At 48.9% G+C, this 22,519-nt stretch overlaps 1 protein-coding gene across 1 annotated transcript in view; it reads left to right on the plus strand.

Moving 5' to 3' along the window:
- LPP (LIM domain containing preferred translocation partner in lipoma) overlaps positions 1-22,519 on the plus strand; it is a 319,004-nt gene that overhangs the window by 204,252 nt on the left and 92,233 nt on the right. Inside the window, exon 8 of the mRNA XM_089508677.1 lies at positions 15,195-15,845. Coding sequence (XP_089364803.1) covers positions 15,195-15,845 — 651 coding nt within the window. The remainder of the gene's footprint in view (positions 1-15,194; positions 15,846-22,519) is intronic.

Here is a 22,519-nt window from a genome sequence, read left to right on the forward strand (position 1 = left end):
CATGGACAAAGGGTCTGATTCAGGTGGAAAGAAGTTTCCTCTCTCCACAGTGCTTTACATGTTAAGATCAGAAGAGAATGGCCCTACCAAACAGAACAGGGATCGTTCTAGGGGTGCATCTACATGGTAGAAATAAAGCAGTATGACACCACTTTAAGTGGAGTCAAAGATGGTTCAGTGTGGCCATTTCAGCTTTCACAGCCATATGCAGAAGTGAGAAATATGATGGCATGGACAATGCTAATTGTAGTGTTCGATGACAGACCTTGACATTTCAGGATCTTGCCTTGTTATTATTATTAATAATAATAATAAACAAACTGTTTATTTTTATACCGCTTTTCCTCGAGATCAAAGCGGTGCACATCTACAAAACAATCACATACAGTATAAAAACAGTTAAAAACATTCAGTTGTGGTTACAATTATTCAATAAAATTATCTAAAAACAGCTATGAAATATCATTAATCTAATTGGGGGATACTTTCTCTACAGTGAGTCGGGAGGGTATGCTTGCTGGAAGAGATAGGTTTTCAATGCCCTTTTAAAGGCTTCCAATGTGCCGCTAAGGCAGATCTCTTCCGGGAGTGCATTCCAAAGAGTAGGCGCTATCGCTGTATAGGCTCTTTGATGGGTTGTTGCCAGTCTCACCTTTGGGTGTTCGAGTAGCAATTTCCCCATTGTTCTAAGGGTGCGGGGTGGATTGTGTAGGGAGAGGCGTTCCCTCAAGTAACTCGGGCCCAAGCCATGTAGGGCTTTAAAGGTAATAACCAACACTTTGTACTGGGACCGGAAGCGGATTGGCAGCCAGTGGAGGGATTTTAATACGGGTGTTATGTGATCCGACCTAGATGTACCCGTGACCAATTTGGCTGCAGCATTTAGCAGCAGAGAAGGGGCCGAGCATCCTGATCTTGGGTGGCTCCGCCCGCTTGGCTCCTGGTAGGCAGGTAGGGAACAAAAGAGACAAAAGGCATGACCGGGGCCATGGCCCCCCGCCCTTGCGGGCGGAGCTACCCAGGAACCCCAGTCTTCTTCCTGCCTCGCACCTGGTAGGACGTTTGTTTTTTGTTTTCCCATCCATCTCAGAAGCTCATCGCTAGCTCCCTGGACTCGCCTGGCTCCCTTTTCTCCTCTCTCTCCTCTTCTTCCTTCCCTCTCTCCTCACCAAAAAAAAAAAAAAAGCCTTTTCTCCTACTGCTACCTTTGCCCTTGCCGCCTCCCCTTCCCCCCCCCCCCCTTGACGGACATGGCGGCCGACAGGGAGACCAGAGCCACAGGAGAGCTTGCTTCCACTTTGCCCGGGCCAGCCCCGGCTTTGCCGGCTGCTTGCCGAGCGGCATCACCAGCGGCGCCCCTGGACGTGGAAGCGCGTCCGCAGCGGCCGGAGGAAGCCCTCCCTTCCGCTGCAGGCTCAAGGGACTCCCAGACGACCCATGGCTGGTCTGAAGAGGGAGAGCCCTCTCTTAACAACACCGGCGAGGAGGACGTGAGTAACTCCCCCCCGCCGCCACAGTTGGTGAGGTGGTTCAGGGCCTTCCTCAACCAGGAAGCTTCCTCCTCCACCGGGGCAGCCCAGGGAGGGAGCGAAGGCGCCGGCCTGCACACACGCGAGCCCAGCGCGGCGCCTTGGGGGGCTACTTTCCCGGGGCGCGGGCCGCTATTGATGTGGCCAGGATCCATGCTTCCTCAGCCCTTCTTCCCCAGCGGCTCCTTTCCGGGGGGGTGGGGGATGACCCCGGGCTTACCCCAGGCCATCGACGACCAGGGAGCCCATGGCGGGCGCCATCTTGGCCGGGCGGCGCTCCGCCCACTTCCGGACGACCCGGAAGTACCCCAGCGGCAACATGCGGCAAACCATGGGCGCCGCCATCTTGGCCACGCGGACGCCCATGGGCGCCGCCATCTTGGGCGGCCAGAAGCCAATGCCCACAGTCACCCCACCCGCGCGGCGCTGGGATCAGGCGCCACCGCGCCGGCAAGGGCCCGCTCCGGGGGGATAGGGGAGGTCCCCGCCACAATAAGCCAGTCCCAGGCCCCAGGTCAGGCCAGGGAGGGACAGGGACACAAGGCTACCAGAAAACGGGGGCCTCCGGCCAGAGGCACACCGTCCCCCAACCAGACTGATTCAGAAGGGGAGGATGAAGGGTCTTCAGGCTCCTCCTCGGGTTCGGAGCGCTCTTTCCTCCCTCCAGCCAAGCGCATTCGACACGACAGGGCCTCTACTCGTAAGCGGCCTCGCGCTGCACTGTCCTCCGAGGACGAAATCTCGGAGGACACTCACAACCTCTCAGCCTCTGAGGCAGAGGAGGGCGAGCTGTCACATGATGAAGGGGACACCAAGTTAGACCCCCAATTGTCCTCTCGTCTGTTTAAACAGGAGGACTATGCGCCACTGATAAAAAAGACTACCAAAACCTTAGGTCTTACCACTCCTACAGACCAGGCCACTCCCTCCCCAGATTCAGACCTCCCAAAAATGAGCGAGGATTTGTTCCCAGTGCCGATCTCCCCAGTCCAACAAATCCCATGCCCACTCAACATCATGCAGATTATTAGGGACGAATGGGCAAAGCCAGCCTCGGCCAGATCCAACCACGGCATTACCCGCAAGTACTATGTACTTCAGCCAGCCGTCATGGACAGGCTCAGGGTCCCATACGTGGATGCCCCTGTGTCGGCGCTCGTCTCATCAGCAGTGTTCAGCAGGGATGGTGAGGACACCCTCAGAAGTCCAGAGGACCGTAGGGCCGAAGGAGCACTTAAAAAGGCCCATGAGGCCCTGTCCATTGCCATTAGGGCTGCGACCACCGTCTCAATGGTGATGCGAGCCAGCCTCCAGTGGTCCCGTCAACTCCTGGACATTCTACCCAACCCAGGTACCAGGGTCAAACAAACAGTTAACAAAATTGCCAGGGCGGCAGCCTTCGCAGCCGACGGCACCCTCGACACCATCCAACAGTGCGCTAGAGCCCAGGCAGCGGCCGTGGCAGTCCGCAGGCAGTTCTGGCTTAAGAGCTGGAATGTGGATTCAAGATCCAAGCAGAACTTAGCTTTCACCCCTTTCCTCGGTTCCAAGTTGTTCGGGGAATCCTTAGAACCAGTGCTAGTAGAAGGCAAGGACAAGAAAAAAGCCCTTCCCACCTCCAGAAAAAGAGACGATAAGAGGCAATACAAAAGCCGCTCTTCCTTTCGCTCCCAACCCTCCTACCCCTCTTCCTCCAACTCCTTTCGAGCCAGGGAGTCCAGACCCAACAGATCAAATTGGGGAGACTCAAGGTCTAACAAACAGACAAAACCCTCTTTCTCCTCCAAGGAGGGAGCGGGATCCAAGCAGCCCCGCAAGAATAACCCCCAATGACAGCGCCCCCCCAGTAGGGGGCAGGCTGCAGGGGTTCAGCCACATCTGGGAGACATCCACCTCGGACAAATGGGTCCTGGATACCATTCGACAGGGCTACAGGATAACGTTCCACCGTACGCCCCCAGACAAGTTTATACCATCTCCCAGATCAGCCGATCCCAGCAAGCACCACCTCCTGCTGGAGGCCATCAAGCGCCTGCTAGACATCAAGGCCATCGAACCCGTCCCAAGACGAGAGAGGGGACTAGGTTGCTATTCCACCTTCTTCCTGGTTCCCAAGAAAAACGGATCCTGGAGAGCCATCTTGAATCTCAGGGGGGTCAACCGATTCGTCCTGAAGAAAAAGTTCAGAATGGAGACTCTCAAGTCCATCCTAGACGCTCTGCAACCAGGAGACTTTCTCTCGTCACTGGACCTTCAAGATGCTTACCTACACATTTTGGTGCACCCTTCCTCAAGAAGATTCCTCAGGTTCAGATATGGCAAACGTCATTATCAGTACAGAGCTCTCCCCTTTGGGCTAGCCTCTTCCCCCAGGGTGTTCACCAAAATCATGGTGGCGCTGGTTGCCAGGTGGAGGAACCAGCGATTACACGTCTATCCCTACCTCGACGACCTTCTGATCCGGTCGTCCTCCAGGCGACAGGGGACTCAAGACATCACCTGCATTCTCAGGTCTCTGCAGGATCATGGTTTTCTCCTCAACCTAGAGAAGAGCTCGCTGCTCCCAAACCAGCAGATCCACCATCTGGGAGCCATAATAGACACCCAGGCAGGGACAGTGCGCCTACCTCCAGATCGGATCCAGTCCATTCAGGAGGCCATCTCAAAGGCCCTGACCTCCAGGCGCCCCAGTCTTCAGCTCTTAGCTCGCCTCCAGGGTCTCATGATAGCAGCTATCCAGTGCCTTCCCTGGGCGAGATTCCACTCGAGACCTCTGCAATGGCTCCTTCTGCCACACCAACGGGCCATTGCCCTCAAAAGACACAAGACGATACAGCTCTCCAGCGAAGCAAGGGAGTCGTTTCGCTGGTGGATGTCCGATGCAGTTCACCAAGGTCGCCTAATTTGGGGGGCCCCGAGTGTCCAAATCACCACGGATGCCAGCCTTCGGGGCTGGGGAGCGGTCTGCGGAACACAGCTGGCCCAGGGCAAGTGGACTCCGGAAGAACTCACACACAGCATCAACTGGCTGGAGCTCCGAGCAATTCACTGCGCTCTCCTCGCCTTCAAGCAGACGATCCGTCAGAGGTCAGTGCTGATCAGAACCGACAACACCACGGCCAAGGCTCATGTCAACCGACAAGGGGGAACCAGATCCAGGGCCCTGATGAGCGAGGCTCAATCCCTTCTAACGTGGGCAGAGTCCAATCTCATAGCCTTGGAGGCAGAATACCTTCAAGGATCCCTAAACTCAAAAGCCGACTGGCTGAGCAGAACAGACATAGATCAAGGAGAGTGGAGCCTCCATCCTCAGACCTTCCAGATCATCGTCAACAGACTCGGCCAGCCCATCCTAGACCTGTTCGCCTCCCCCGCCAATGCCAAGACACCCAGGTTCCTCTCCAGATTCCTAACGGAAGGGGCCGAGGGAATGGACGCCCTCAACCACCCCTGGCCACAGGGCCTCCTCTATGCATTTCCCCCGACTCCACTTCTCACAAAGCTCCTGGCCAGGATACGCAGGTCCAAGTCGCAAGTTATCCTGGTAGCTCCAGCGTGGCCGCGCCGACCCTGGTTCTCAGAGATCCTCGCCATGGCGTCGCAAGGCTTCGCCCTCCCACTCAGGAGAGACCTCCTCGCTCAAGGACAGATCCATCATCCAGACCCAGCCTGGCTACGGCTTCACGCCTGGAAATTGAACGCCACATGCTAAGTGGCTACGGATACTCCCCAGAAGTGGTTGACTCCATCCTCGCATCGAGACGCCAATCTACGAATAGGATCTACGAATACACCTTCAGGTCGTTCAGGAGGTGGTGCAAGCGCAAGAACAAAGACTTCATCAAGGTTTCTGTTCCAACAGTGCTCCAGTTCTTACAAGAAGGCTTTCTCCAGGGCCTGCGGCCCAACACTATCAAGAGACAACTGCCAGCCATCACCTCCATCCTGCCCCATAAGGCGGCGGCCAGGATATCCCAGCACCCCCATGTCCGTAGATTGCTAAGGGGGGTCGCCAACAAGGCGCCCCCAACCAAACATAGGTTTCCGTCATGGGACCTCCACCAAGTCCTAAAGGCCTTGACCATCTCGCCTTTCGAGCCGATTAGGGAAGTAGCCCTCAAGTTCCTGACCTTCAAGACGCTGATGCTGACAGCACTGGCTTCGGCGAGGCGTGTGTCCGAGATCGGCGCTCTCTCCGTCCGCAAGGAACTGCTGATCATCAGGCCAGACTCCGTTCTCCTGAGACCGGATCCAACTTTTATCCCTAAAGTCAACTCCGTCTTCCACACCACTCAAGACATCGTCCTCCCCTCCTTCTGTCCTCGACCTACAACCGACTTGGAGAAGTGTTGGCATACTCTAGATGTTCGCAGAGCCATAAAAGTTTACCTCAAGAGAACGGCCACATTTCGAAAGTCTGAGGCGCTATTCGTCTCCTTTCGACCTAGCTCTAAGGGCAAGAAAGTGTCGGTGTCTACCTTGGCAAGGTGGATCAAGCAGTGCATAGTCCAGTGCTACAGGTCACTCAACCTACAGCCGCCGGGGGACATCACCGCTCACTCGACAAGGAGCGCAGCTACTTCAGCGGCCCTGTCCACCAACGCTCCGCTGGCTGAGATTTGCAGGGCAGCCACTTGGAAGTCCCCGTCCACCTTCACCAGACATTATAAGCTCGATCTCTTCCAATCGGCAGAGGCGGCCTTTGGCCGGAGGGTGTTACAACAAATAGTGTCAGATCCGCCCTCCGCGCCAGCCAGCCCTCCCTAGTATCTGGTCAGCTTTTTTATATCCCAAGATCAGGATGCTCGGCCCCTTCTCTGCTGCTAAATGGAACGTTGGACTTACCTGAGAGACGTCCCTTTACAGCAGAGAAGGTCCGAGCATCCTCCCCACCCTATCTGCCTACTGGCGCGGGTGGGCGGGAGACAAGTTTCTCTGGACCGCATTCATTCTAGGGTGCGTCCGGCTTAAAATCGACTGGGGTTCCTGGGTAGCTCCGCCCGCAAGGGCGGGGGGCCATGGCCCCGGTCATGCCTTTTGTCTCTTTTGTTCCCTACCTGCCTACCAGGAGCCAAGCGGGCGGAGCCACCCAAGATCAGGATGCTCGGACCTTCTCTGCTGTAAAGGGACGTCTCTCAGGTAAGTCCAACGTTCCATTTTGAATCAACTGAAGCTTCCGAACCTGGTACAAAGGTAGCCCCATGTAGAGTGCATTACAGAAGTCCAAACGAAAGGTTACCAGTGCGTGTACTACAGTTTCTAGGTCCTTTCGATCCAGACAGGGACACAGTTGGCGTATCAGCCGCAGCTGGTACCAAGCACTCCTGGCCATCGCATCTATTTGAGATGATAACTGTAGAGATGGATCCAGGAGTACTCCCAAACTGTGAACTTTGTCCTTTAGGGGAAGTGTAACCCTGTCCAGGACCGGATGGCAAATTTCCCTATCTGGATTTGGAGCACCTATCACGAGTACCTCTGTTTTCTCTGGATTCAGCTTGAGTTTGTTTTTCCTCATCCAGCCCATTACTGACCCCAGGCAGGCATCCAGAAGAGAGATGCTATCCTTAGACACTGTATCAGTCGGAGACATGGAGAGATAGATCTGGGTGTCATCAGCGTACTGATAACACCGAGCTCCATGGTTCCGAATGATCTCTCTCAGCGGCTTCATGTAAATGTTAAATAGCATGGGGGACAGAATGGTGCCTTGTGGGATGCCAGATGTAAGCTCTCTTTTATGAGAGCAACTGTCCCCCAGCCTCACCATCTGGAATCTCCCCGAGAGGTAGGACCGGAACCACTGGAGCGCAGTACCCCCAATACCTAATTCTCTCAGGCATTCCAGAAGGATACCATGGTCAATGGTATCAAAGACCGCTGAGATGTCTAAGAGCACCAACAGGGTCACACTTCCCCTGTCCTTCATAGCAACTCTTCCAAGTCCAAGTCTTCTTCTGATTTCTTGACTGCAGTCTCTGCTCTAATTGGTGATTGAGCCCAAGTATGGAAAATCTTGAACTACTGTCAGATGTTGGTATATATCATTGAATGCCAAAGTCGGGATTATCCAGACCATTATAATTCTGATATCTGTGCATGACTGTTTAGTTGTTATTATTATTATTATTATTATTATTATTATTATTATTATTATTAATATACCTTGATCTTCAGCCAAAAGCCTATCAAAGCAGCTTACAAATTGTTAATTAGACATTTCCCTGCCCTCAGGTTTACAATTTAAAGAGACAAGACACAAAAGGAGAAGGGAATGGCAGTGGGGAAGGAGAGAAATCCAGCGGATCTTCTCTCCCTCAGAAGCTTGGACCACGGCAGATGGACTGGAGGGAGGGCCCTTCTTTTATTCTGATTAGGCCCAATGGAGCTAGCCTGCACTTCTCTCCCTCTGGATGGTGGATGGAGGGAGGGCCTTCTTCTTTCAGGCAAGGCACAAAGAGAAAGGCATTAAAATAGTTCAATAAACCAACACTTTTAGTAGCACTGTCTCAGAGTACCAAAACCCCAGCCAAGATCCTGCAGCAGACACATAGCCAGGTCATCTGACTCTTGAGACTCACCTTGAAATCCATCCAACTTCACTGAGGAATAGTGTGTTGAAGGATGACACATGCACACTCCTTCCACTAGGAAGCCACAGTGCACTTATCAGAAGCAGGGTCCTGTAGCAACTCTTTGGCACACCACCTCCCAATAATGGGAGGCTGGACATGCCATCCTTCAGCACCCCACTCACAAGTGCCACAGAACTTGATCCCTTGGTGCACTGGCAAGGTGGTTTTCCGGGCCATTTGCCATCCTAAATGTGAATAAGAAATAGTTACAAATATAGTAACTAGTTAACAGGAGGCCAGCTCCCCCTATTTTTTCTAGATTGTAGTTCCCCAGCTATTGAAAAGGAGAGAGATGATGTGGCCATACTCTGGCTGAGATCCTACCTCAGAGTTGCAAAGCATAGAGATCTGCATGCAGAATGACACATTGGTTATGCTGTGCACCCTTTGTGTTGGATAGCAATATCATGCAACTGGACCAAGTCAAGTAGTGCTTTTGATAAATGGGAGGCCCTCCAGTTATCTGAACCACCTCCCCAGATAACAAAGGATTAAATGTAGGAGGAGGTATATTTTGATGAGGTTCAGCATCTCAGGTGATGAGATATGATGAGATGGACAGATGGGCAGAAGTGCGAACATTCAAGATGTTTCTGAGGAGTGAGTTTTAAAAGCCTGAAAGCACCATGATGCCTGGGGGTCTACCTTTGTCTCTAGCTCTCTTTAACCAGCCCATGAGGTACTTCTAACCAGGAGCTCTGGAACTTGGAGGCTGGTGGAGCCAGACACTGGGGTCCAGATTCCCAGCTATCCAGAAACATCAAGGACTACAAATCCAATCTGATCTGTGAGTAAGATTAGGAGAATGTACCAGTCAGTGGCATTAGGATCTTTTGATTTCTTTTCCTGGGTTGGCTGAATTGATTTGGTTCTGAAACTTATACCTTCTACTTGCCCTATATCCTTTTGCTATAAAATTCTGTTACTTAGAATAAAACTTTTCTTTAAGATACTCTGCTTCTCTGGCACTTTTCCAGGTGTCTTAGCTTTGACCACTTCTTCCCTGCCATCAGCAAGGGAAATACCAATGGAATTTCCTCTGCAACATCCCAATGCATTGCTAAGGTGGGTGAAGTCGGACAACAGGTGATGGCAGTGAGTTCTTTAGATAAAATTGATCCGCCTCTTCGAAAGTGTTCAAACAAAGGCAAATCGAAAATATACATGCTCATCCTGGTGCCATATGCTTCATGCATGTGAAATGCATTGCCCATTTTGCATCTGTGCACATTGGTTATCTGCAAGCATGATGGCACCACTTGTGCAGTTCCACTTCAGAAAACTTGAATTGAGTGTAGACATCCCACACGGGACCAAAATGTCCAACCTCTACTATATTTACACTTGCATAGGATGCTGACAGGATTCTGCCAGAAGCATATACCCTCCAAAAGTTACATTTTGGCAGAGATACTGTCCATTAAATCTCTTTCATCCCATTCTTTCATCTGCTTTTGAAATGCCATGGTTTCTCTCTCCGCTTACCACTTTCTTAGCTCAGTTAATTGAACAGGAGGGAGAGGAGAGGATGGAATCACACCCTTCCCAGCAGGCTCAGGCAAAAGCAAATGGCTGCAACATCTCCTAGCTTGCATCCTCTTCCTCATTCCTAACCTTTCCCATCTTGACCACACTTGGATGGTGCTTGGCCACACATGTCCCAGTTTTCATCTGTGAAATGTTGAGAGCCTGCAGACCTATAATTTGGCAGGAAAAGAGAAGACTCCTCCCCACCCACCCCATTTTTAAAAACCTTCTCCAGTCTGGACATTAACATAGTAAGGATTTCATTTTGGCTACACAGAAAGGAAAGGAATTTCATTGTCAGCTCTGCCTTCCAGGAAAGATGCCAGGTATTGAAAGAAGGACTGGTGAACATCTGGTTTAGCAGGCTGGGGTTTAGGGCTGAGCACTAATAACTAAGGATGGCATCTCTCCTCTGAATGCCTGTCTTGGGGCGGTAATGGACTGGATGAGGGAAAACCGACTCAGGCTGAATCCAGGTAAGACGGAGGTACTTGCTATAGGAACCCTGAATCCAGGAAAGGAGTTGTGTCAGCCAGTTCTGGATGGGGTCACACTTCCCCTGAAGGATTCTGTTCGCAGTTTGGGGGTGTTTCTTGACTCGTCGCTCCAACTGACGGCTCAGGTGGATGCGACAGTCAAGAGCGCCTGCTATCAGCTTCATCTGATACACCAACTGCGCCCCTTCTTGGAGCCAAAGGACCTGGAAACAGTAGTACATGCACTGGTAACCTCTTGATTGGACTTCTGTAATGCGCTCTACTTGGGGCTACCCTTGTGCCAAGTTTGGAAACTTCAGTTGGTACAAAATATGGCAGCCAGATTGATCACGGGAACTTCTAGGAATGACCATATAACACCGGTCTTGAAGTCCCTGCACTGGCTGCCTATTAGTTTCCGGGCAAAGTACAAGGTGTTGGTGATCACCTTTAAAGCCCTACATGGCTTGGGCCCAGAGTACTTGAGGGAACACCTTCTTCCCTATTGTCTGTCTCGCACACTAAGGTCCTCTGGAAGAAATCTACTACAGCCAAAAAATCTAGGCTAACATCTGTCTCCCAGACGGCCTTCTGTACTACTGCTCCTAAACTATGGAACGACTGCCGGAGGAGATCCGTCACATTTCCACTCTGGCAGCTTTCAAGAAAGCACTCAAGACGGATCTCTTCCAGCAGGCCTTTCCAACTTAGTTACCCTCCCCAGATACAGAGATATTTCCCCTCATCTGTCTATTTTCCCCCACCAATGTTTCTGCCTATTTTCTGTTTGTTCAATGTTTTTAATGTTTTTAATGTTTTAATATTATTACTGTTTAATTCTGTTTTAGTACTGGGAATGGGGGTGGTGGTAGGTCGAGGGTTTGATTTTTTTTAACTCTATTGTAATTTGTTGTATTTTATTGTTGTAACCCGCCCAGATTCTTCGTGATTGGGCAGGCTAGAAATAAATCTATTATTATTATTATTATTATGGCGGATTTGTCACTGCAATTATCTTGAAAGATTTCTGGTTTCGCTCCTTTTCATACAGACAAGGAGAAACTCTCACCAACAGACTCAAACCAGCCCATTGAGGGTCCCCATCTGGGGGTTCCGATAACTCCATTTTCTATTCTAAGAACCTCTTCTTCAAAATCTAGTTTTGTTGTTCTGAGATCTGAGTCATTTGAACTCACAATTCAGAGTCCTAATGCAGTTTGACACCACTTTAACTGCCATGGTTCCACCCTTTGGAATCCTGGGGTTTGTAGTTTGTTGTGATACCAGAACTCTCTTACAGAAGGGGCTAAATATCTCACAGAATATTTACAGAAAGGGCTAGATATCCCATACAGATCCCAGCATTCTGTTGCATGGAGCCATGGCAGTTAAACTGAATTAGTTTTGCAGTGCAGATGCACTCCTAGTCTTCATTTATTTGAACTTCAGAAATTCATCTGGAAGCATATATAGGGACTTCCACTACTTGGTGGATGGGTCTTCATAGCACAGAGCTCCTTTCTCATCATCTTTAACCCCTTCATTTATTTGTTTTTACTCTGGATGGATTTATTAACCTGCAAAGTGGCTCACAATATAGACAGAAACAAAAAAAAATTGCTGGATTAATCATTTTTTAAAATTCTTTTTTATAAAAATCTACTAAACTGTGATATTAAAAACATCACTAAATTAAAACATTTTAAAAGCATGTGTCTGTGTCTGTGAATGCCTGTGTGCCTTCAATTCCTTTATCTGCTTATGGCAACCTCATGGATTTCACAGGGTTCTCTTAGGCAAGGAATCCTCAGAGGTGGTTTTACTTCTTCCTTCCTCGAAATATAGCCAAATATTCCCTGGTTGTCTCTCTTCCAAGTACCAACCAAGGCTGCTGCTTGGCTTCCAAGATCGGATGGGATCTGGTGTTTTTTGGGTATTTAGGTCTACGCGTGTGTTTCCTAGAATCACTGAATCATAGAGTTGGAAGAGACCTCAAGGGCCATCCAGTCCAACCCCATTCTGCCATGCAGGAACTCTCAATCAAAGTGCCCCCAACAGGTGGCCATCCAGAACACCCCCTGCAGCCTTTAATTCCTCTTCTGGGTTTGGCTCTTTGACAGAAAGAGCTTTGTACAGCTTAACTGAGATATTGATTTTCTCTCTTTTTTCTTCTTCTTCAACATCAGAGGCCTTGCACAACCTACCTTCCTTCCTTCCTTCCTTCCTTCCTTCCTTCCTTCCTTTCTTCTTTGTCTTTTAAAGAACAGTCTTCTTTCTTTAATGGGGCTTTACCACTGGCTCAAAGGCAAAGGTGAGCTAAGCATTTCACTTTGGGCAGACAGCACTCCCCCCTCCTGAAAAGGTCGTCCCATGCCAGCAAATGGAGCCACATTCCTTGCAGTTTGATCTCCCCCACCTTACTTACAAATCACAATTTGCAAATGTACTTGTAAATTAAAGAAAGGAGGGAAATTAACCTGGCTTAACCTATGGTTTTAACAGCTCCCCTGAGTAGCCAAAGTACTGACCCTGGGTTGACTTGAATGGCATTTTATGCAAGCGTAGCAAATATAATTTAATCCTGGGTTTTTAATGTCTGTGGGCAAGCACTGAATTTTTGATGGAAGGAAAAGAAAGTAGAATAATGTCCTATGACTTTTTACACACACATACACACCCCTAGGGTAGCCATTGTAGCTCAGGAGTAGGGATGAGAAAAATGTTTTAAATATTCTAAAATACGTATTTGGAAAGAAATGATGAAAACAGTCTATCAGGAGTGTCAAGAGACCTTGACAAAAAGAAACCTGGACTGATGAGAATCTTTGCAATTTTTCCACTAAGAATTTATATGTGGTTGTTTTTGTGTAGAAAGGTGCGGGAAACCACATCTTCTGCACAGAAAATACAGATGCCTGCATAACAAAACAACCACATGCAAATATTGTGCCAATTAAGTCCCAAACTGCGAATAGTTTTCAATGACATTGCTGAAATTACTTATTGCTTTCTTTGAGAAAATTAGCAAAGAATTACAATCTTCTTCATGAGAATCATTAATCATTGTGAATGTTCGTGTAGTTTCAGCTGCTCTGATGGATGAGTGGGGAGTTCAAATGTTTCTCACCTTACACATCAATTTCAGTTGCCTTTGAGAGAGCATGTTAATCCTATCAGCCACTAAATGCACTATTCTGAATAGATTATCAAAGGAAAAAAGAACAGGAGGCCATTGAGAAACTCCATAATAAATGTTACATACACCATGTAACCTATATATTATGTCACATTGTTCAAAATATCTCTTCCAAATTTGGTAAACATTTTTGCAGCCATTTATGCATGATATAAACTGATAGACCAAAACCTTTGTGGGAAGTAGTGAACTCCTCTCTCTTCAAAGGCTATAGAAAGGCATGCAGCAGCAGAAACTGGACTTAGATCTACATATGTGATTAGCAGGATGACAGCCAGTTTTATGAGGCAAAGCTGTGAATATTTAACAGTTTGTTGGCTAGAATCCTGTTGGAGTGTTGCACATGTACCAGTTCTTCTGTTCTAGCAGCCTTCTACTGCAGAGCACTGGCAAGGCCAAGGTTGCAGAAGCATGCACACATCACAGTTGAGCATACAGATGTGCATTACACATGGATATATATTTCACATGTACATAGGTTGGACATTCAGTTGCACACTGGATGTTTTGTGCAATGCCACCACTCACTTTCCACAATCCCAGTGTAGGGATCTTCACCATAAAATTTCCACGGGGAAAAGAACATACAAAGAGATCAAAATTGTCATTGTTTCCTAGCAGCCCTTTAAAATGCATTACTAGCCATGTGTAATTTCTTCCTGTTTTCACCACGACCACAAGGTGCATCTACAGTATGACACCACTTCAAGTACTGTAGCTCTGTCCTATGGAATCATAGGATCTGTAGGATCTTTAGCCTTTTTGCCAGAGTGCTGGTGCCTCACCAAACTACAGATCCCAGGATTCTGTAGGACAGATCCGTGGCAATTAAAGTGGTGTCAAACTGCAATATTACTATAGTGTACATGGACCCACAGTCTCTTAAAATCACCTTTTCAGTTACAGAATGTAGCTCAGTAAAACATGTAGGCATTTCTTTACAGACAGGTTAACCTAAACAGCTTTCCCCTGACATAGAAAATTAGAAAACTACTGAGCTAAGAAAAGGGCAGTATAGAAATCTAAGTCTAATTATGAGACAAAACTAGAATAGACTCATTAAAGTATGGAGATTCACATAAGTGTTTGTTTATCTTTCAGCCATTCATTCAATGAATCTGCACCTATTTCAGTGAACCTGCAACCACTGTATGTAAACCTCAGCCTTGTCTGGCTTTGGAATCAGAGGTTAGCCACTAGTTTTGGTGGCTGTCTTGTTTGGCCCTGGAATGCCCACTGTTGGCTTAAATGTATTGAGGTTGTCCCAAGAATGATAGAATTGTTGAATCATAGAGTTGGAAGAGACTCCAGGGGGCATCCAGTCGAACCCCATTCTGCCATGCAGGAACACACAATCAAAGCACTCCAAACAGATGGTCATTCAGCCTCTGTTTAAAAACCTCCATAGAAAAAGACTCCACCACTCTCCAAGACAGCCTATTCCAATGGTTAAACAGCTTCTTACTGCCTGGAAGTTCTTCCTAATGTTGACTAGAATTTATTTTCCTGTATTTTGAATCAATTGCTCCCTGTCTTGGTCTCTGGAGCAGCAGAAAACAAGCTTGCTCCTCAATATGTCATTCCTTCCAATATTTAAACATGGCTATCATGTCTCCCCTTAACCTCCTCTTCTCTAGGCTAAACATCCCCAGCTCCCTAAGCCTCTCTTCATAGGCTTTGGTGGTCTCCATACCTTTCCCCATTTTGGTCACCCTCCTCTGGAGATTGAACCATTAAGGGCGTCTTTGAATGACAGCTGCCTTTGAGAATTAATTGTATATCTGAGACCGAACTCATGTTCTCCTTCTCACTTTTCTCTCCTCCCCCACAGGGCTCTGGGATTCCAAGTGGGGTTTCTACACCTCCAATGTCCACACCAGTCACTGGACACAAGCGCATGGTCATCCCAAACCAGCCTCCTTTGACCGCCACTAAGAAATCGGCCTCCAAGCCTGGCTTTCAGCCTTCTCCAATCCCAGTGACGCCGGTTGGCACCCTGAAACCTCAGCCGATACCAGCTTCATACAGCACAGCCTCTACACCCACCCGTCCAGCATTCAATGTGCAAGTGAAATCTGCTCAGCCCACTCCTCACTTCCAACCACCAGTCACCCAGTATGGTGGTCCAGCTCCCAACCAGGCACCTCAGCCTTCTTATGCCCCAGGGACGGCATCCTATACTCCACCTCAGCCCCGGGGAATTGATTACAGCTACACAACCCAACCAGAACCAAGTTATGGTTATGCCCCACCACAGGCTCGATTTCAAGAGTCGGCCTATCCTGGAGGCCCAAGTTACAGAGGGCGGAATGGTACCGAACCCTCCTCTGTACCACAAAGTATGTGGAAGCCCGAATCAGCGTATGGTCCTCCTGGTTCTGCGACCCCGAATCCAGTGGGGCAGTACCCATCCTTAAGTGCCAAGAAGACCTATGTCACAGAACCTACTCCAGTGCCACAGCGCCCTGTGATGCAACCAAAGGTAAGAGGCAACGTCTACACCTTATCATGGACATGGGAAGTGGGTGGCACTTTTGGGGTCTGGCCCATCTTGACAATTTCATTTCCTGTGAATCTGTAGGATTGTGTGCTTCTTTATTTCAGAGCTTTTAATAATGTGATCTGCATTTTTTTTGCTTTTTAATGGATATGCTTTTAAATTTTACTCTATTGAAGGAAGCAAAAATATTGAGGAACCCAGTAAAATCCACATAAGAAACTGGAGATGCTCAGTAAAGGGTTGCTTTCTTGATAAAAGGCCCAATTATTTTCTGGCTTTCAAAAGTCTTCTCCCAGGGCTATTTTAAATTCAGCTGAAGAAATTTCTGGAGCTGAAATTCTTGCACTCCCTTTACTGGACAAAAAGAAGTGTGCAAGAGTACATCATTCATTTCTTGAGCACCTTGAGTTGAGTCTCCCGTTTCTTCTCCACTTTTTACTTTGGTGACACTTTCAATATGTTTTATCTTCTGCATGCTTAAGTGATGTGAACTTTTAAATGTATCCATTTTATTTTTTCAAAGTCTCTTTGAGTCCCAGGCCTGTAGAAAAGGGGTGGGGCATATTATAGTCATTATTAATATTGTTGTCTTTATTTATACATCTGACTTTCTCATAGGATCCTGTTGGTAGGTAGATATACTTCCCTTATCATATCTTACAAGGCACCACTGCATTAGCATATATAGGAAAAGCAAGAATATCTTTTTTTTCGGGGGGGGGGGGGTGTTGAACTAGCAGAGATGCAAGAATGCCATGGACTAGAAAGACATGGTGAGCTATCAGTGGAATTGTGCTGGTATCCTATAACTGTGTAAGTTCCCTTACACCTGCAATTGCAACATCAGGGACTGCCTGAAGGAAGAGGCCCCTCCCTCCTCAACTGTCATCTCGGCCTCAGAGGGAGCCATCAGGCAGACCCAGCAACATCTTGGACTGCCTGAAGGAAGAGGCCCCTCCCTCCTCAACTGTCATCTCGGCCTCAGAGGGAGCCATCAGGCAGACCCAGCAACATCTTGGACTGCCTGAAGGAAGAGGCCCCTCCCTCCTCAACTGTCATCTCGGCCTCAGAGGGAGCCATCAGGCAGACCAGCAACATCAGGGACTGCCTGAAGGAAGAGGCCCCTCCCTCCTCAACTGTCATCTCGGCCTCAGAGGGAGCCATCAGGCAGACCCAGCAACATCAGGGACTGCCTGAAGGAAGAGGCCCCTCCCTCCTCAACTGTCATCTCGGCCTCAGAGGGAGCCATCAGGCAGACCCAGCAACATCGGGGACTGCCTGAAGGAAGAGGCCCCTCCCTCCTCAACTGTCATCTTGGCCTCAGAGGGAGCGATCAGGCAGACCAGCAACATCAGGGACTGCCTGAAGGAAGAGGCCCCTCCCTCCTCAACTGTCATCTCGGCCTCAGAGGGAGCCATCAGGCAGACCCAGCAACATCAGGGACTGCCTGAAGGAAGAGGCCCCTCCCTCCTCAACTGTCATCTCGGCCTCAGAGGGAGCCATCAGGCAGACCCAGCAACATCTTGGACTGCCTGAAGGAAGAGGCCCCTCCCTCCTCAACTGTCATCTCGGCCTCAGAGGGAGCCATCAGGCAGACCAGCAACATCTTGGACTGCCTGAAGGAAGAGGCCCCTCCCTCCTCAACTGTCATCTCGGCCTCAGAGGGAGCCATCAGGCAGACCCAGCAACATCAGGGACTGCCTGAAGGAAGAGGCCCCTCCCTCCTCAACTGTCATCTCGGCCTCAGAGGGAGCCATCAGGCAGACCCAGCAACATCAGGGACTGCCTGAAGGAAGAGGCCCCTCCCTCCTCAACTGTCATCTCGGCCTCAGAGGGAGCCATCAGGCAGACCCAGCAACATCAGGGACTGCCTGAAGGAAGAGGCCCCTCCCTCCTCAACTGTCATCTCGGCCTCAGAGGGAGCCATCAGGCAGACCCAGCAACATCAGGGACTGCCTGAAGGAAGAGGCCCCTCCCTCCTCAACTGTCATCTCGGCCTCAGAGGGAGCCATCAGGCAGACCCAGCAACATCAGGGACTGCCTGAAGGAAGAGGCCCCTCCCTCCTCAACGGTCATCTCGGCTTCAGAGGGAGCCATCAGGCAGACCAGCAACATCTTGGACTGCCTGAAGGAAGAGGCCCCTCCCTCCTCAACTGTCATCTCGGCCTCAGAGGGAGCCATCAGGCAGACCCAGCAACATCTTGGACTGCCTGAAGGAAGAGGCCCCTCCCTCCTCAACTGTCATCTCGGCCTCAGAGGGAGCCATCAGGCAGACCCAGCAACATCAGGGACTGCCTGAAGGAAGAGGCCCCTCCCTCCTCAACTGTCATCTCGGCCTCAGAGGGAGCCATCAGGCAGACCCAGCAACATCTTGGACTGCCTGAAGGAAGAGGCCCCTCCCTCCTCAACTGTCATCTCGGCCTCAGAGGGAGCCATCAGGCAGACCAGCAACATCAGGGACTGCCTGAAGGAAGAGGCCCCTCCCTCCTCAACTGTCATCTCGGCCTCAGAGGGAGCCATCAGACAGACCAGCAACATCAGGGACTGCCTGAAGGAAGAGGCCCCTCCCTCCTCAACTGTCATCTCGGCCTCAGAGGGAGCCATCAGGCAGACCCAGCAACATCAGGGACTGCCTGAAGGAAGAGGCCCCTCCCTCCTCAACTGTCATCTCGGCCTCAGAGGGAGCCATCAGGCAGACCCAGCAACATCTTGGACTGCCTGAAGGAAGAGGCCCCTCCCTCCTCAACTGTCATCTCGGCCTCAGAGGGAGCCATCAGGCAGACCCAGCAACATCTTGGACTGCCTGAAGGAAGAGGCCCCTCCCTCCTCAACTGTCATCTCGGCCTCAGAGGGAGCCATCAGGCAGACCCAGCAACATCGGGGACTGCCTGAAGGAAGAGGCCCCTCCCTCCTCAACTGTCATCTCGGCCTCAGAGGGAGCCATCAGGCAGACACAGCAACATCAGGGACTGTCTGAAGGAAGAGGCCCCTCCCTCCTCAACTGTCATCTCGGCCTCAGAGGGAGCCATCAGGCAGACCCAGCAACATCTTGGACTGCCTGAAGGAAGAGGCCCCTCCCTCCTCAACTGTCATCTCGGCCTCAGAGGGAGCCATCAGGAAGACCCAGCAACATCAGGGACTGCCTGAAGGAAGAGGCCCCTCCCTCCTCAACTGTCATCTCGGCCTCAGAGGGAGCCATCAGGCAGACCCAGCAACATCTTGGACTGCCTGAAGGAAGAGGCCCCTCCCTCCTCAACTGTCATCTCGGCCTCAGAGGGAGCCATCAGGCAGACCCAGCAACATCTTGGACTGCCTGAAGGAAGAGGCCCCTCCCTCCTCAACTGTCATCTCGGCCTCAGAGGGAGCCATCAGGCAGACCAGCAACATCTTGGACTGCCTGAAGGAAGAGGCCCCTCCCTCCTCAACTGTCATCTCGGCCTCAGAGGGAGTCATCAGGCAGACCAGCAACATCTTGGACTGCCTGAAGGATGAGACTTCTCCCTCCTTTAACTGTATTTTGTATTGTCTTACGATTTTATTGTACACCGCTATGATCATCGCGGAATAGCGGTCTATAAATAAAACATATTATTATTATTATTAAATCCTGGGTTGGGGAAAGCTGATGTAAAGCAGATGACTTAGTTAAGAAAGAACGTACTGAACTGTAGTGCAGAAGGTCTGCAAGAAGAATAGATGTTTAAGAGAGAGAGAGAGGGAGGGAGAAAGACTCGCCAGGTCTGTGGAAACAAATGTACCAACAGCCCTGGTCTCACTGTTTTATTTAAGATGTAGGGTGACTAGGCAGGGAGTACAGGAGAGAGAATGTTTCTGTCCTTGCAAACTTCATTTCAGATGCTGCCTTTGCCTTTTTGACGAGTGGGGAATTTCCATATTCATCTTCACATGTCAAAAACACTTGCGGTTGTCCCAGTTTAACCCGGAGCCTTCCGATGTGCAAATCCAGAATTTCCATTCCCTCTGTGGCATGCTAAGAAGCCTGGCGTGTTACCCTGGTGCCACCTGAAATGTGTCTCTTGTGCATGAACTCTATAAATAACAGCCAGGACAATAAACAACTTTTGCAGAAGGAATTGCTTGCAGAACCAAGCCCTTTAACACACCCACCCATCGGCTAACCTGCACACATCTTCCAAATGTGCCTTGTCGTTACAGCAAACTGCACTGTATCCATATGTCAACCCTATTATGACTCCCTATGTTCACACACACAACTTCAGAGGATGGCAATGGCAAACCCCCTCTGAACAAACTTGCCAAGAAAACCCCATGATAGGTTCACTTTAGGGTTGCTATAAGTCATAAATGATTTGAAGGCACACTCTTAAGAATGTACAGCATGAACTCGGAGAGCACAGTTGTGTGGAGTGAGATAACCAAATTACTCTGCAGAAGCCTTTTATTTATTTAAGTTCCTGTCCAAAATGGTTGGACATTTTTGTATGATGTGGAATGGATGGATTCCATCTACAGAAATAAAGTTGCTCATGCAGTCCCTTTGTATGTTGCATGTTGTTGTTGTTGTTGTTGTTGTTGTTGTGTGGCTTCAAGTGATTTCTGACTTATGGCAACCCTAAGGCAACCCTGTCACATCAGTTTCTTGGTAAGATTTGTTCAGAAGGGGTTTTCTTTTGCCTTACTCTGAGGCTGAAAGAGTGTGATTTTCACTAGGTAGCCCTGTGGGTTTCCATAGGCTAAGCAGGAATTCAGACCCTGGTCTCCAGAGATGTATTCCAATCCTCAAACTGGTACACCACTCTGGCTCTCATGCAAAGGTACATTACATATTGTGTATGCACATTGGGTTGCATATTCACTTGTGCAGTGCTGCAGTTCACTACCAGAGTGGTGTTTCACTATCATCATATAATTCTGTGAGCACAAACTTCTGGTGCATCTACACCGTAGAAGAAAATGCAGCTTGACACCACTTTAAGTGATGTAGCTCCATCCTATGGAATCCTGTGAATCCTGCAGTTTCACCGGGTCGTTAAGGCCCCAGTTTCTTCATTGTTTAATTTTCTTTGTTGACTTTTTCACTTTCAGTATAGATTCAGTTACAACATTTCATTCTGCTTTTTCCAAGGAACCTGCCAGATGATGATAAGTGGAAGTGCGCGCGCACACACACACACACACACACACACACACACATATATACATATATATATGAGAGCTTCTACTGTAAATGAGTAATGCATCTCTTAATCGTCATCTTTGTTCAGCGGTTTGGCTGTCAGGTCCATTTGTTTCTGTTTGAGTAGCTATTCCAAGAAGGCATTGCAGGCAGAAATCTGGTTGGGATACTAGGTTGAACAGGGCAAAGCAGGGAAATAACAAATTAACTAGTTAATCTTTCAGTGTAAAAAGGGTTACATTCTGGAAGCGACCCAAAAAGTTTAAAGGAAGTTACTTTACTGGTGGAGCAAAACATTAATGAGTCTAATAAGCAGTCAAGTTAGATGGAATGGCTATACTGCAGTTACAAATCTGTTGGTTGTTTTTTGTTGTATGCCCTCAGATTGTTTCTGACTTATGGGAACCCTAAGGGGAAGCTATCATGGGGCTTTCCTGGCAGGATTTGTTCAGAGCAGGTTTGTCATTGGCTTCCCCCTGAGGCTGAGAGAGTGTGACTTGCCCAAGGCCACCCAGTGGATATCATGGCCAAGCGGGGAATCAAACCCTGGTCTCCAGAGTCATAGGCCAATATTCAAACCACTACACCACAGTCAATATTCAGTTGCAATGCATGCTCACTATTGCCACAACCGTAAATGTTCCTCTCCTGCCAAATCCCACCTTAAACTCCAGGGTGCTGTCCTCAGCTGTGGAAGTCTCACTCTTAGCACACTAAAACACATGGTTTTAAACCATTTTAGCTTTTTTGGTATGTTTTTAGTCTTTAAATTATTTCCTATTGTTTTAAATGGTTTGGATCCATTTCCTCTGGCTTTACTTGTTCTTTGCTCTGAGATCTTTGGCTATAGGGTGATATAGAAATATTTAATAAATAAATGAATAAATAGAATCTTTTCCATAACACATGACCGAGTGCTTTTAGCTCTCCGTTGGGTAAAAGGGGGTTAGCAGAATACGAAGTTACTCAAAATGCCAGAGTCTGGGGAGAGCACCCACAATTAGTTTTCAATGGGGGGATTTAAATAGCTCAAATGGAAGCAGCTGAGAGGGCTTGGGCAACTCAAAGTTGGGATCAAGCCTGTATGTGTCACTTCTGAGAAATAGAACTCCAGACTACAAGTTCCAAAATAGTTTTACAGTCGGCTCTCCTTAACCACAGATTTTTCATCCACAGATTCAAGCATCCACGGCTTGAAAATATTTTTAAAAAAGTATAAATTCCAAATAGCAAACCTTGGTTTTCTATTTTATATGAGATGCCATTTTCCTTTCGCACTGTATTTAATGAGACTTGAGCATCCACAGATTTTGTTATCCATGGGGGGTCCTGGAACTAAACCCCAGCAGTTACCAAGGGCTCACTGTATTTATGAATCAAAGGGAATCACCATCCACGTAGAGAGACTCTCTCACATACACACTCAAGAACTAGGTGATAGCAGATACTGAATTAAGGGGCTACAGAGGTAGATACTGTTCCGATTCCCAATGCGGAG

This window comes from Sceloporus occidentalis, unplaced genomic scaffold, assembly GCF_023333645.1.
Source record: "Sceloporus occidentalis isolate IW3139 unplaced genomic scaffold, rSceOcc1.0.p SCAF_2, whole genome shotgun sequence".
Classification (NCBI taxonomy): domain Eukaryota; kingdom Metazoa; phylum Chordata; class Lepidosauria; order Squamata; family Phrynosomatidae; genus Sceloporus; species Sceloporus occidentalis.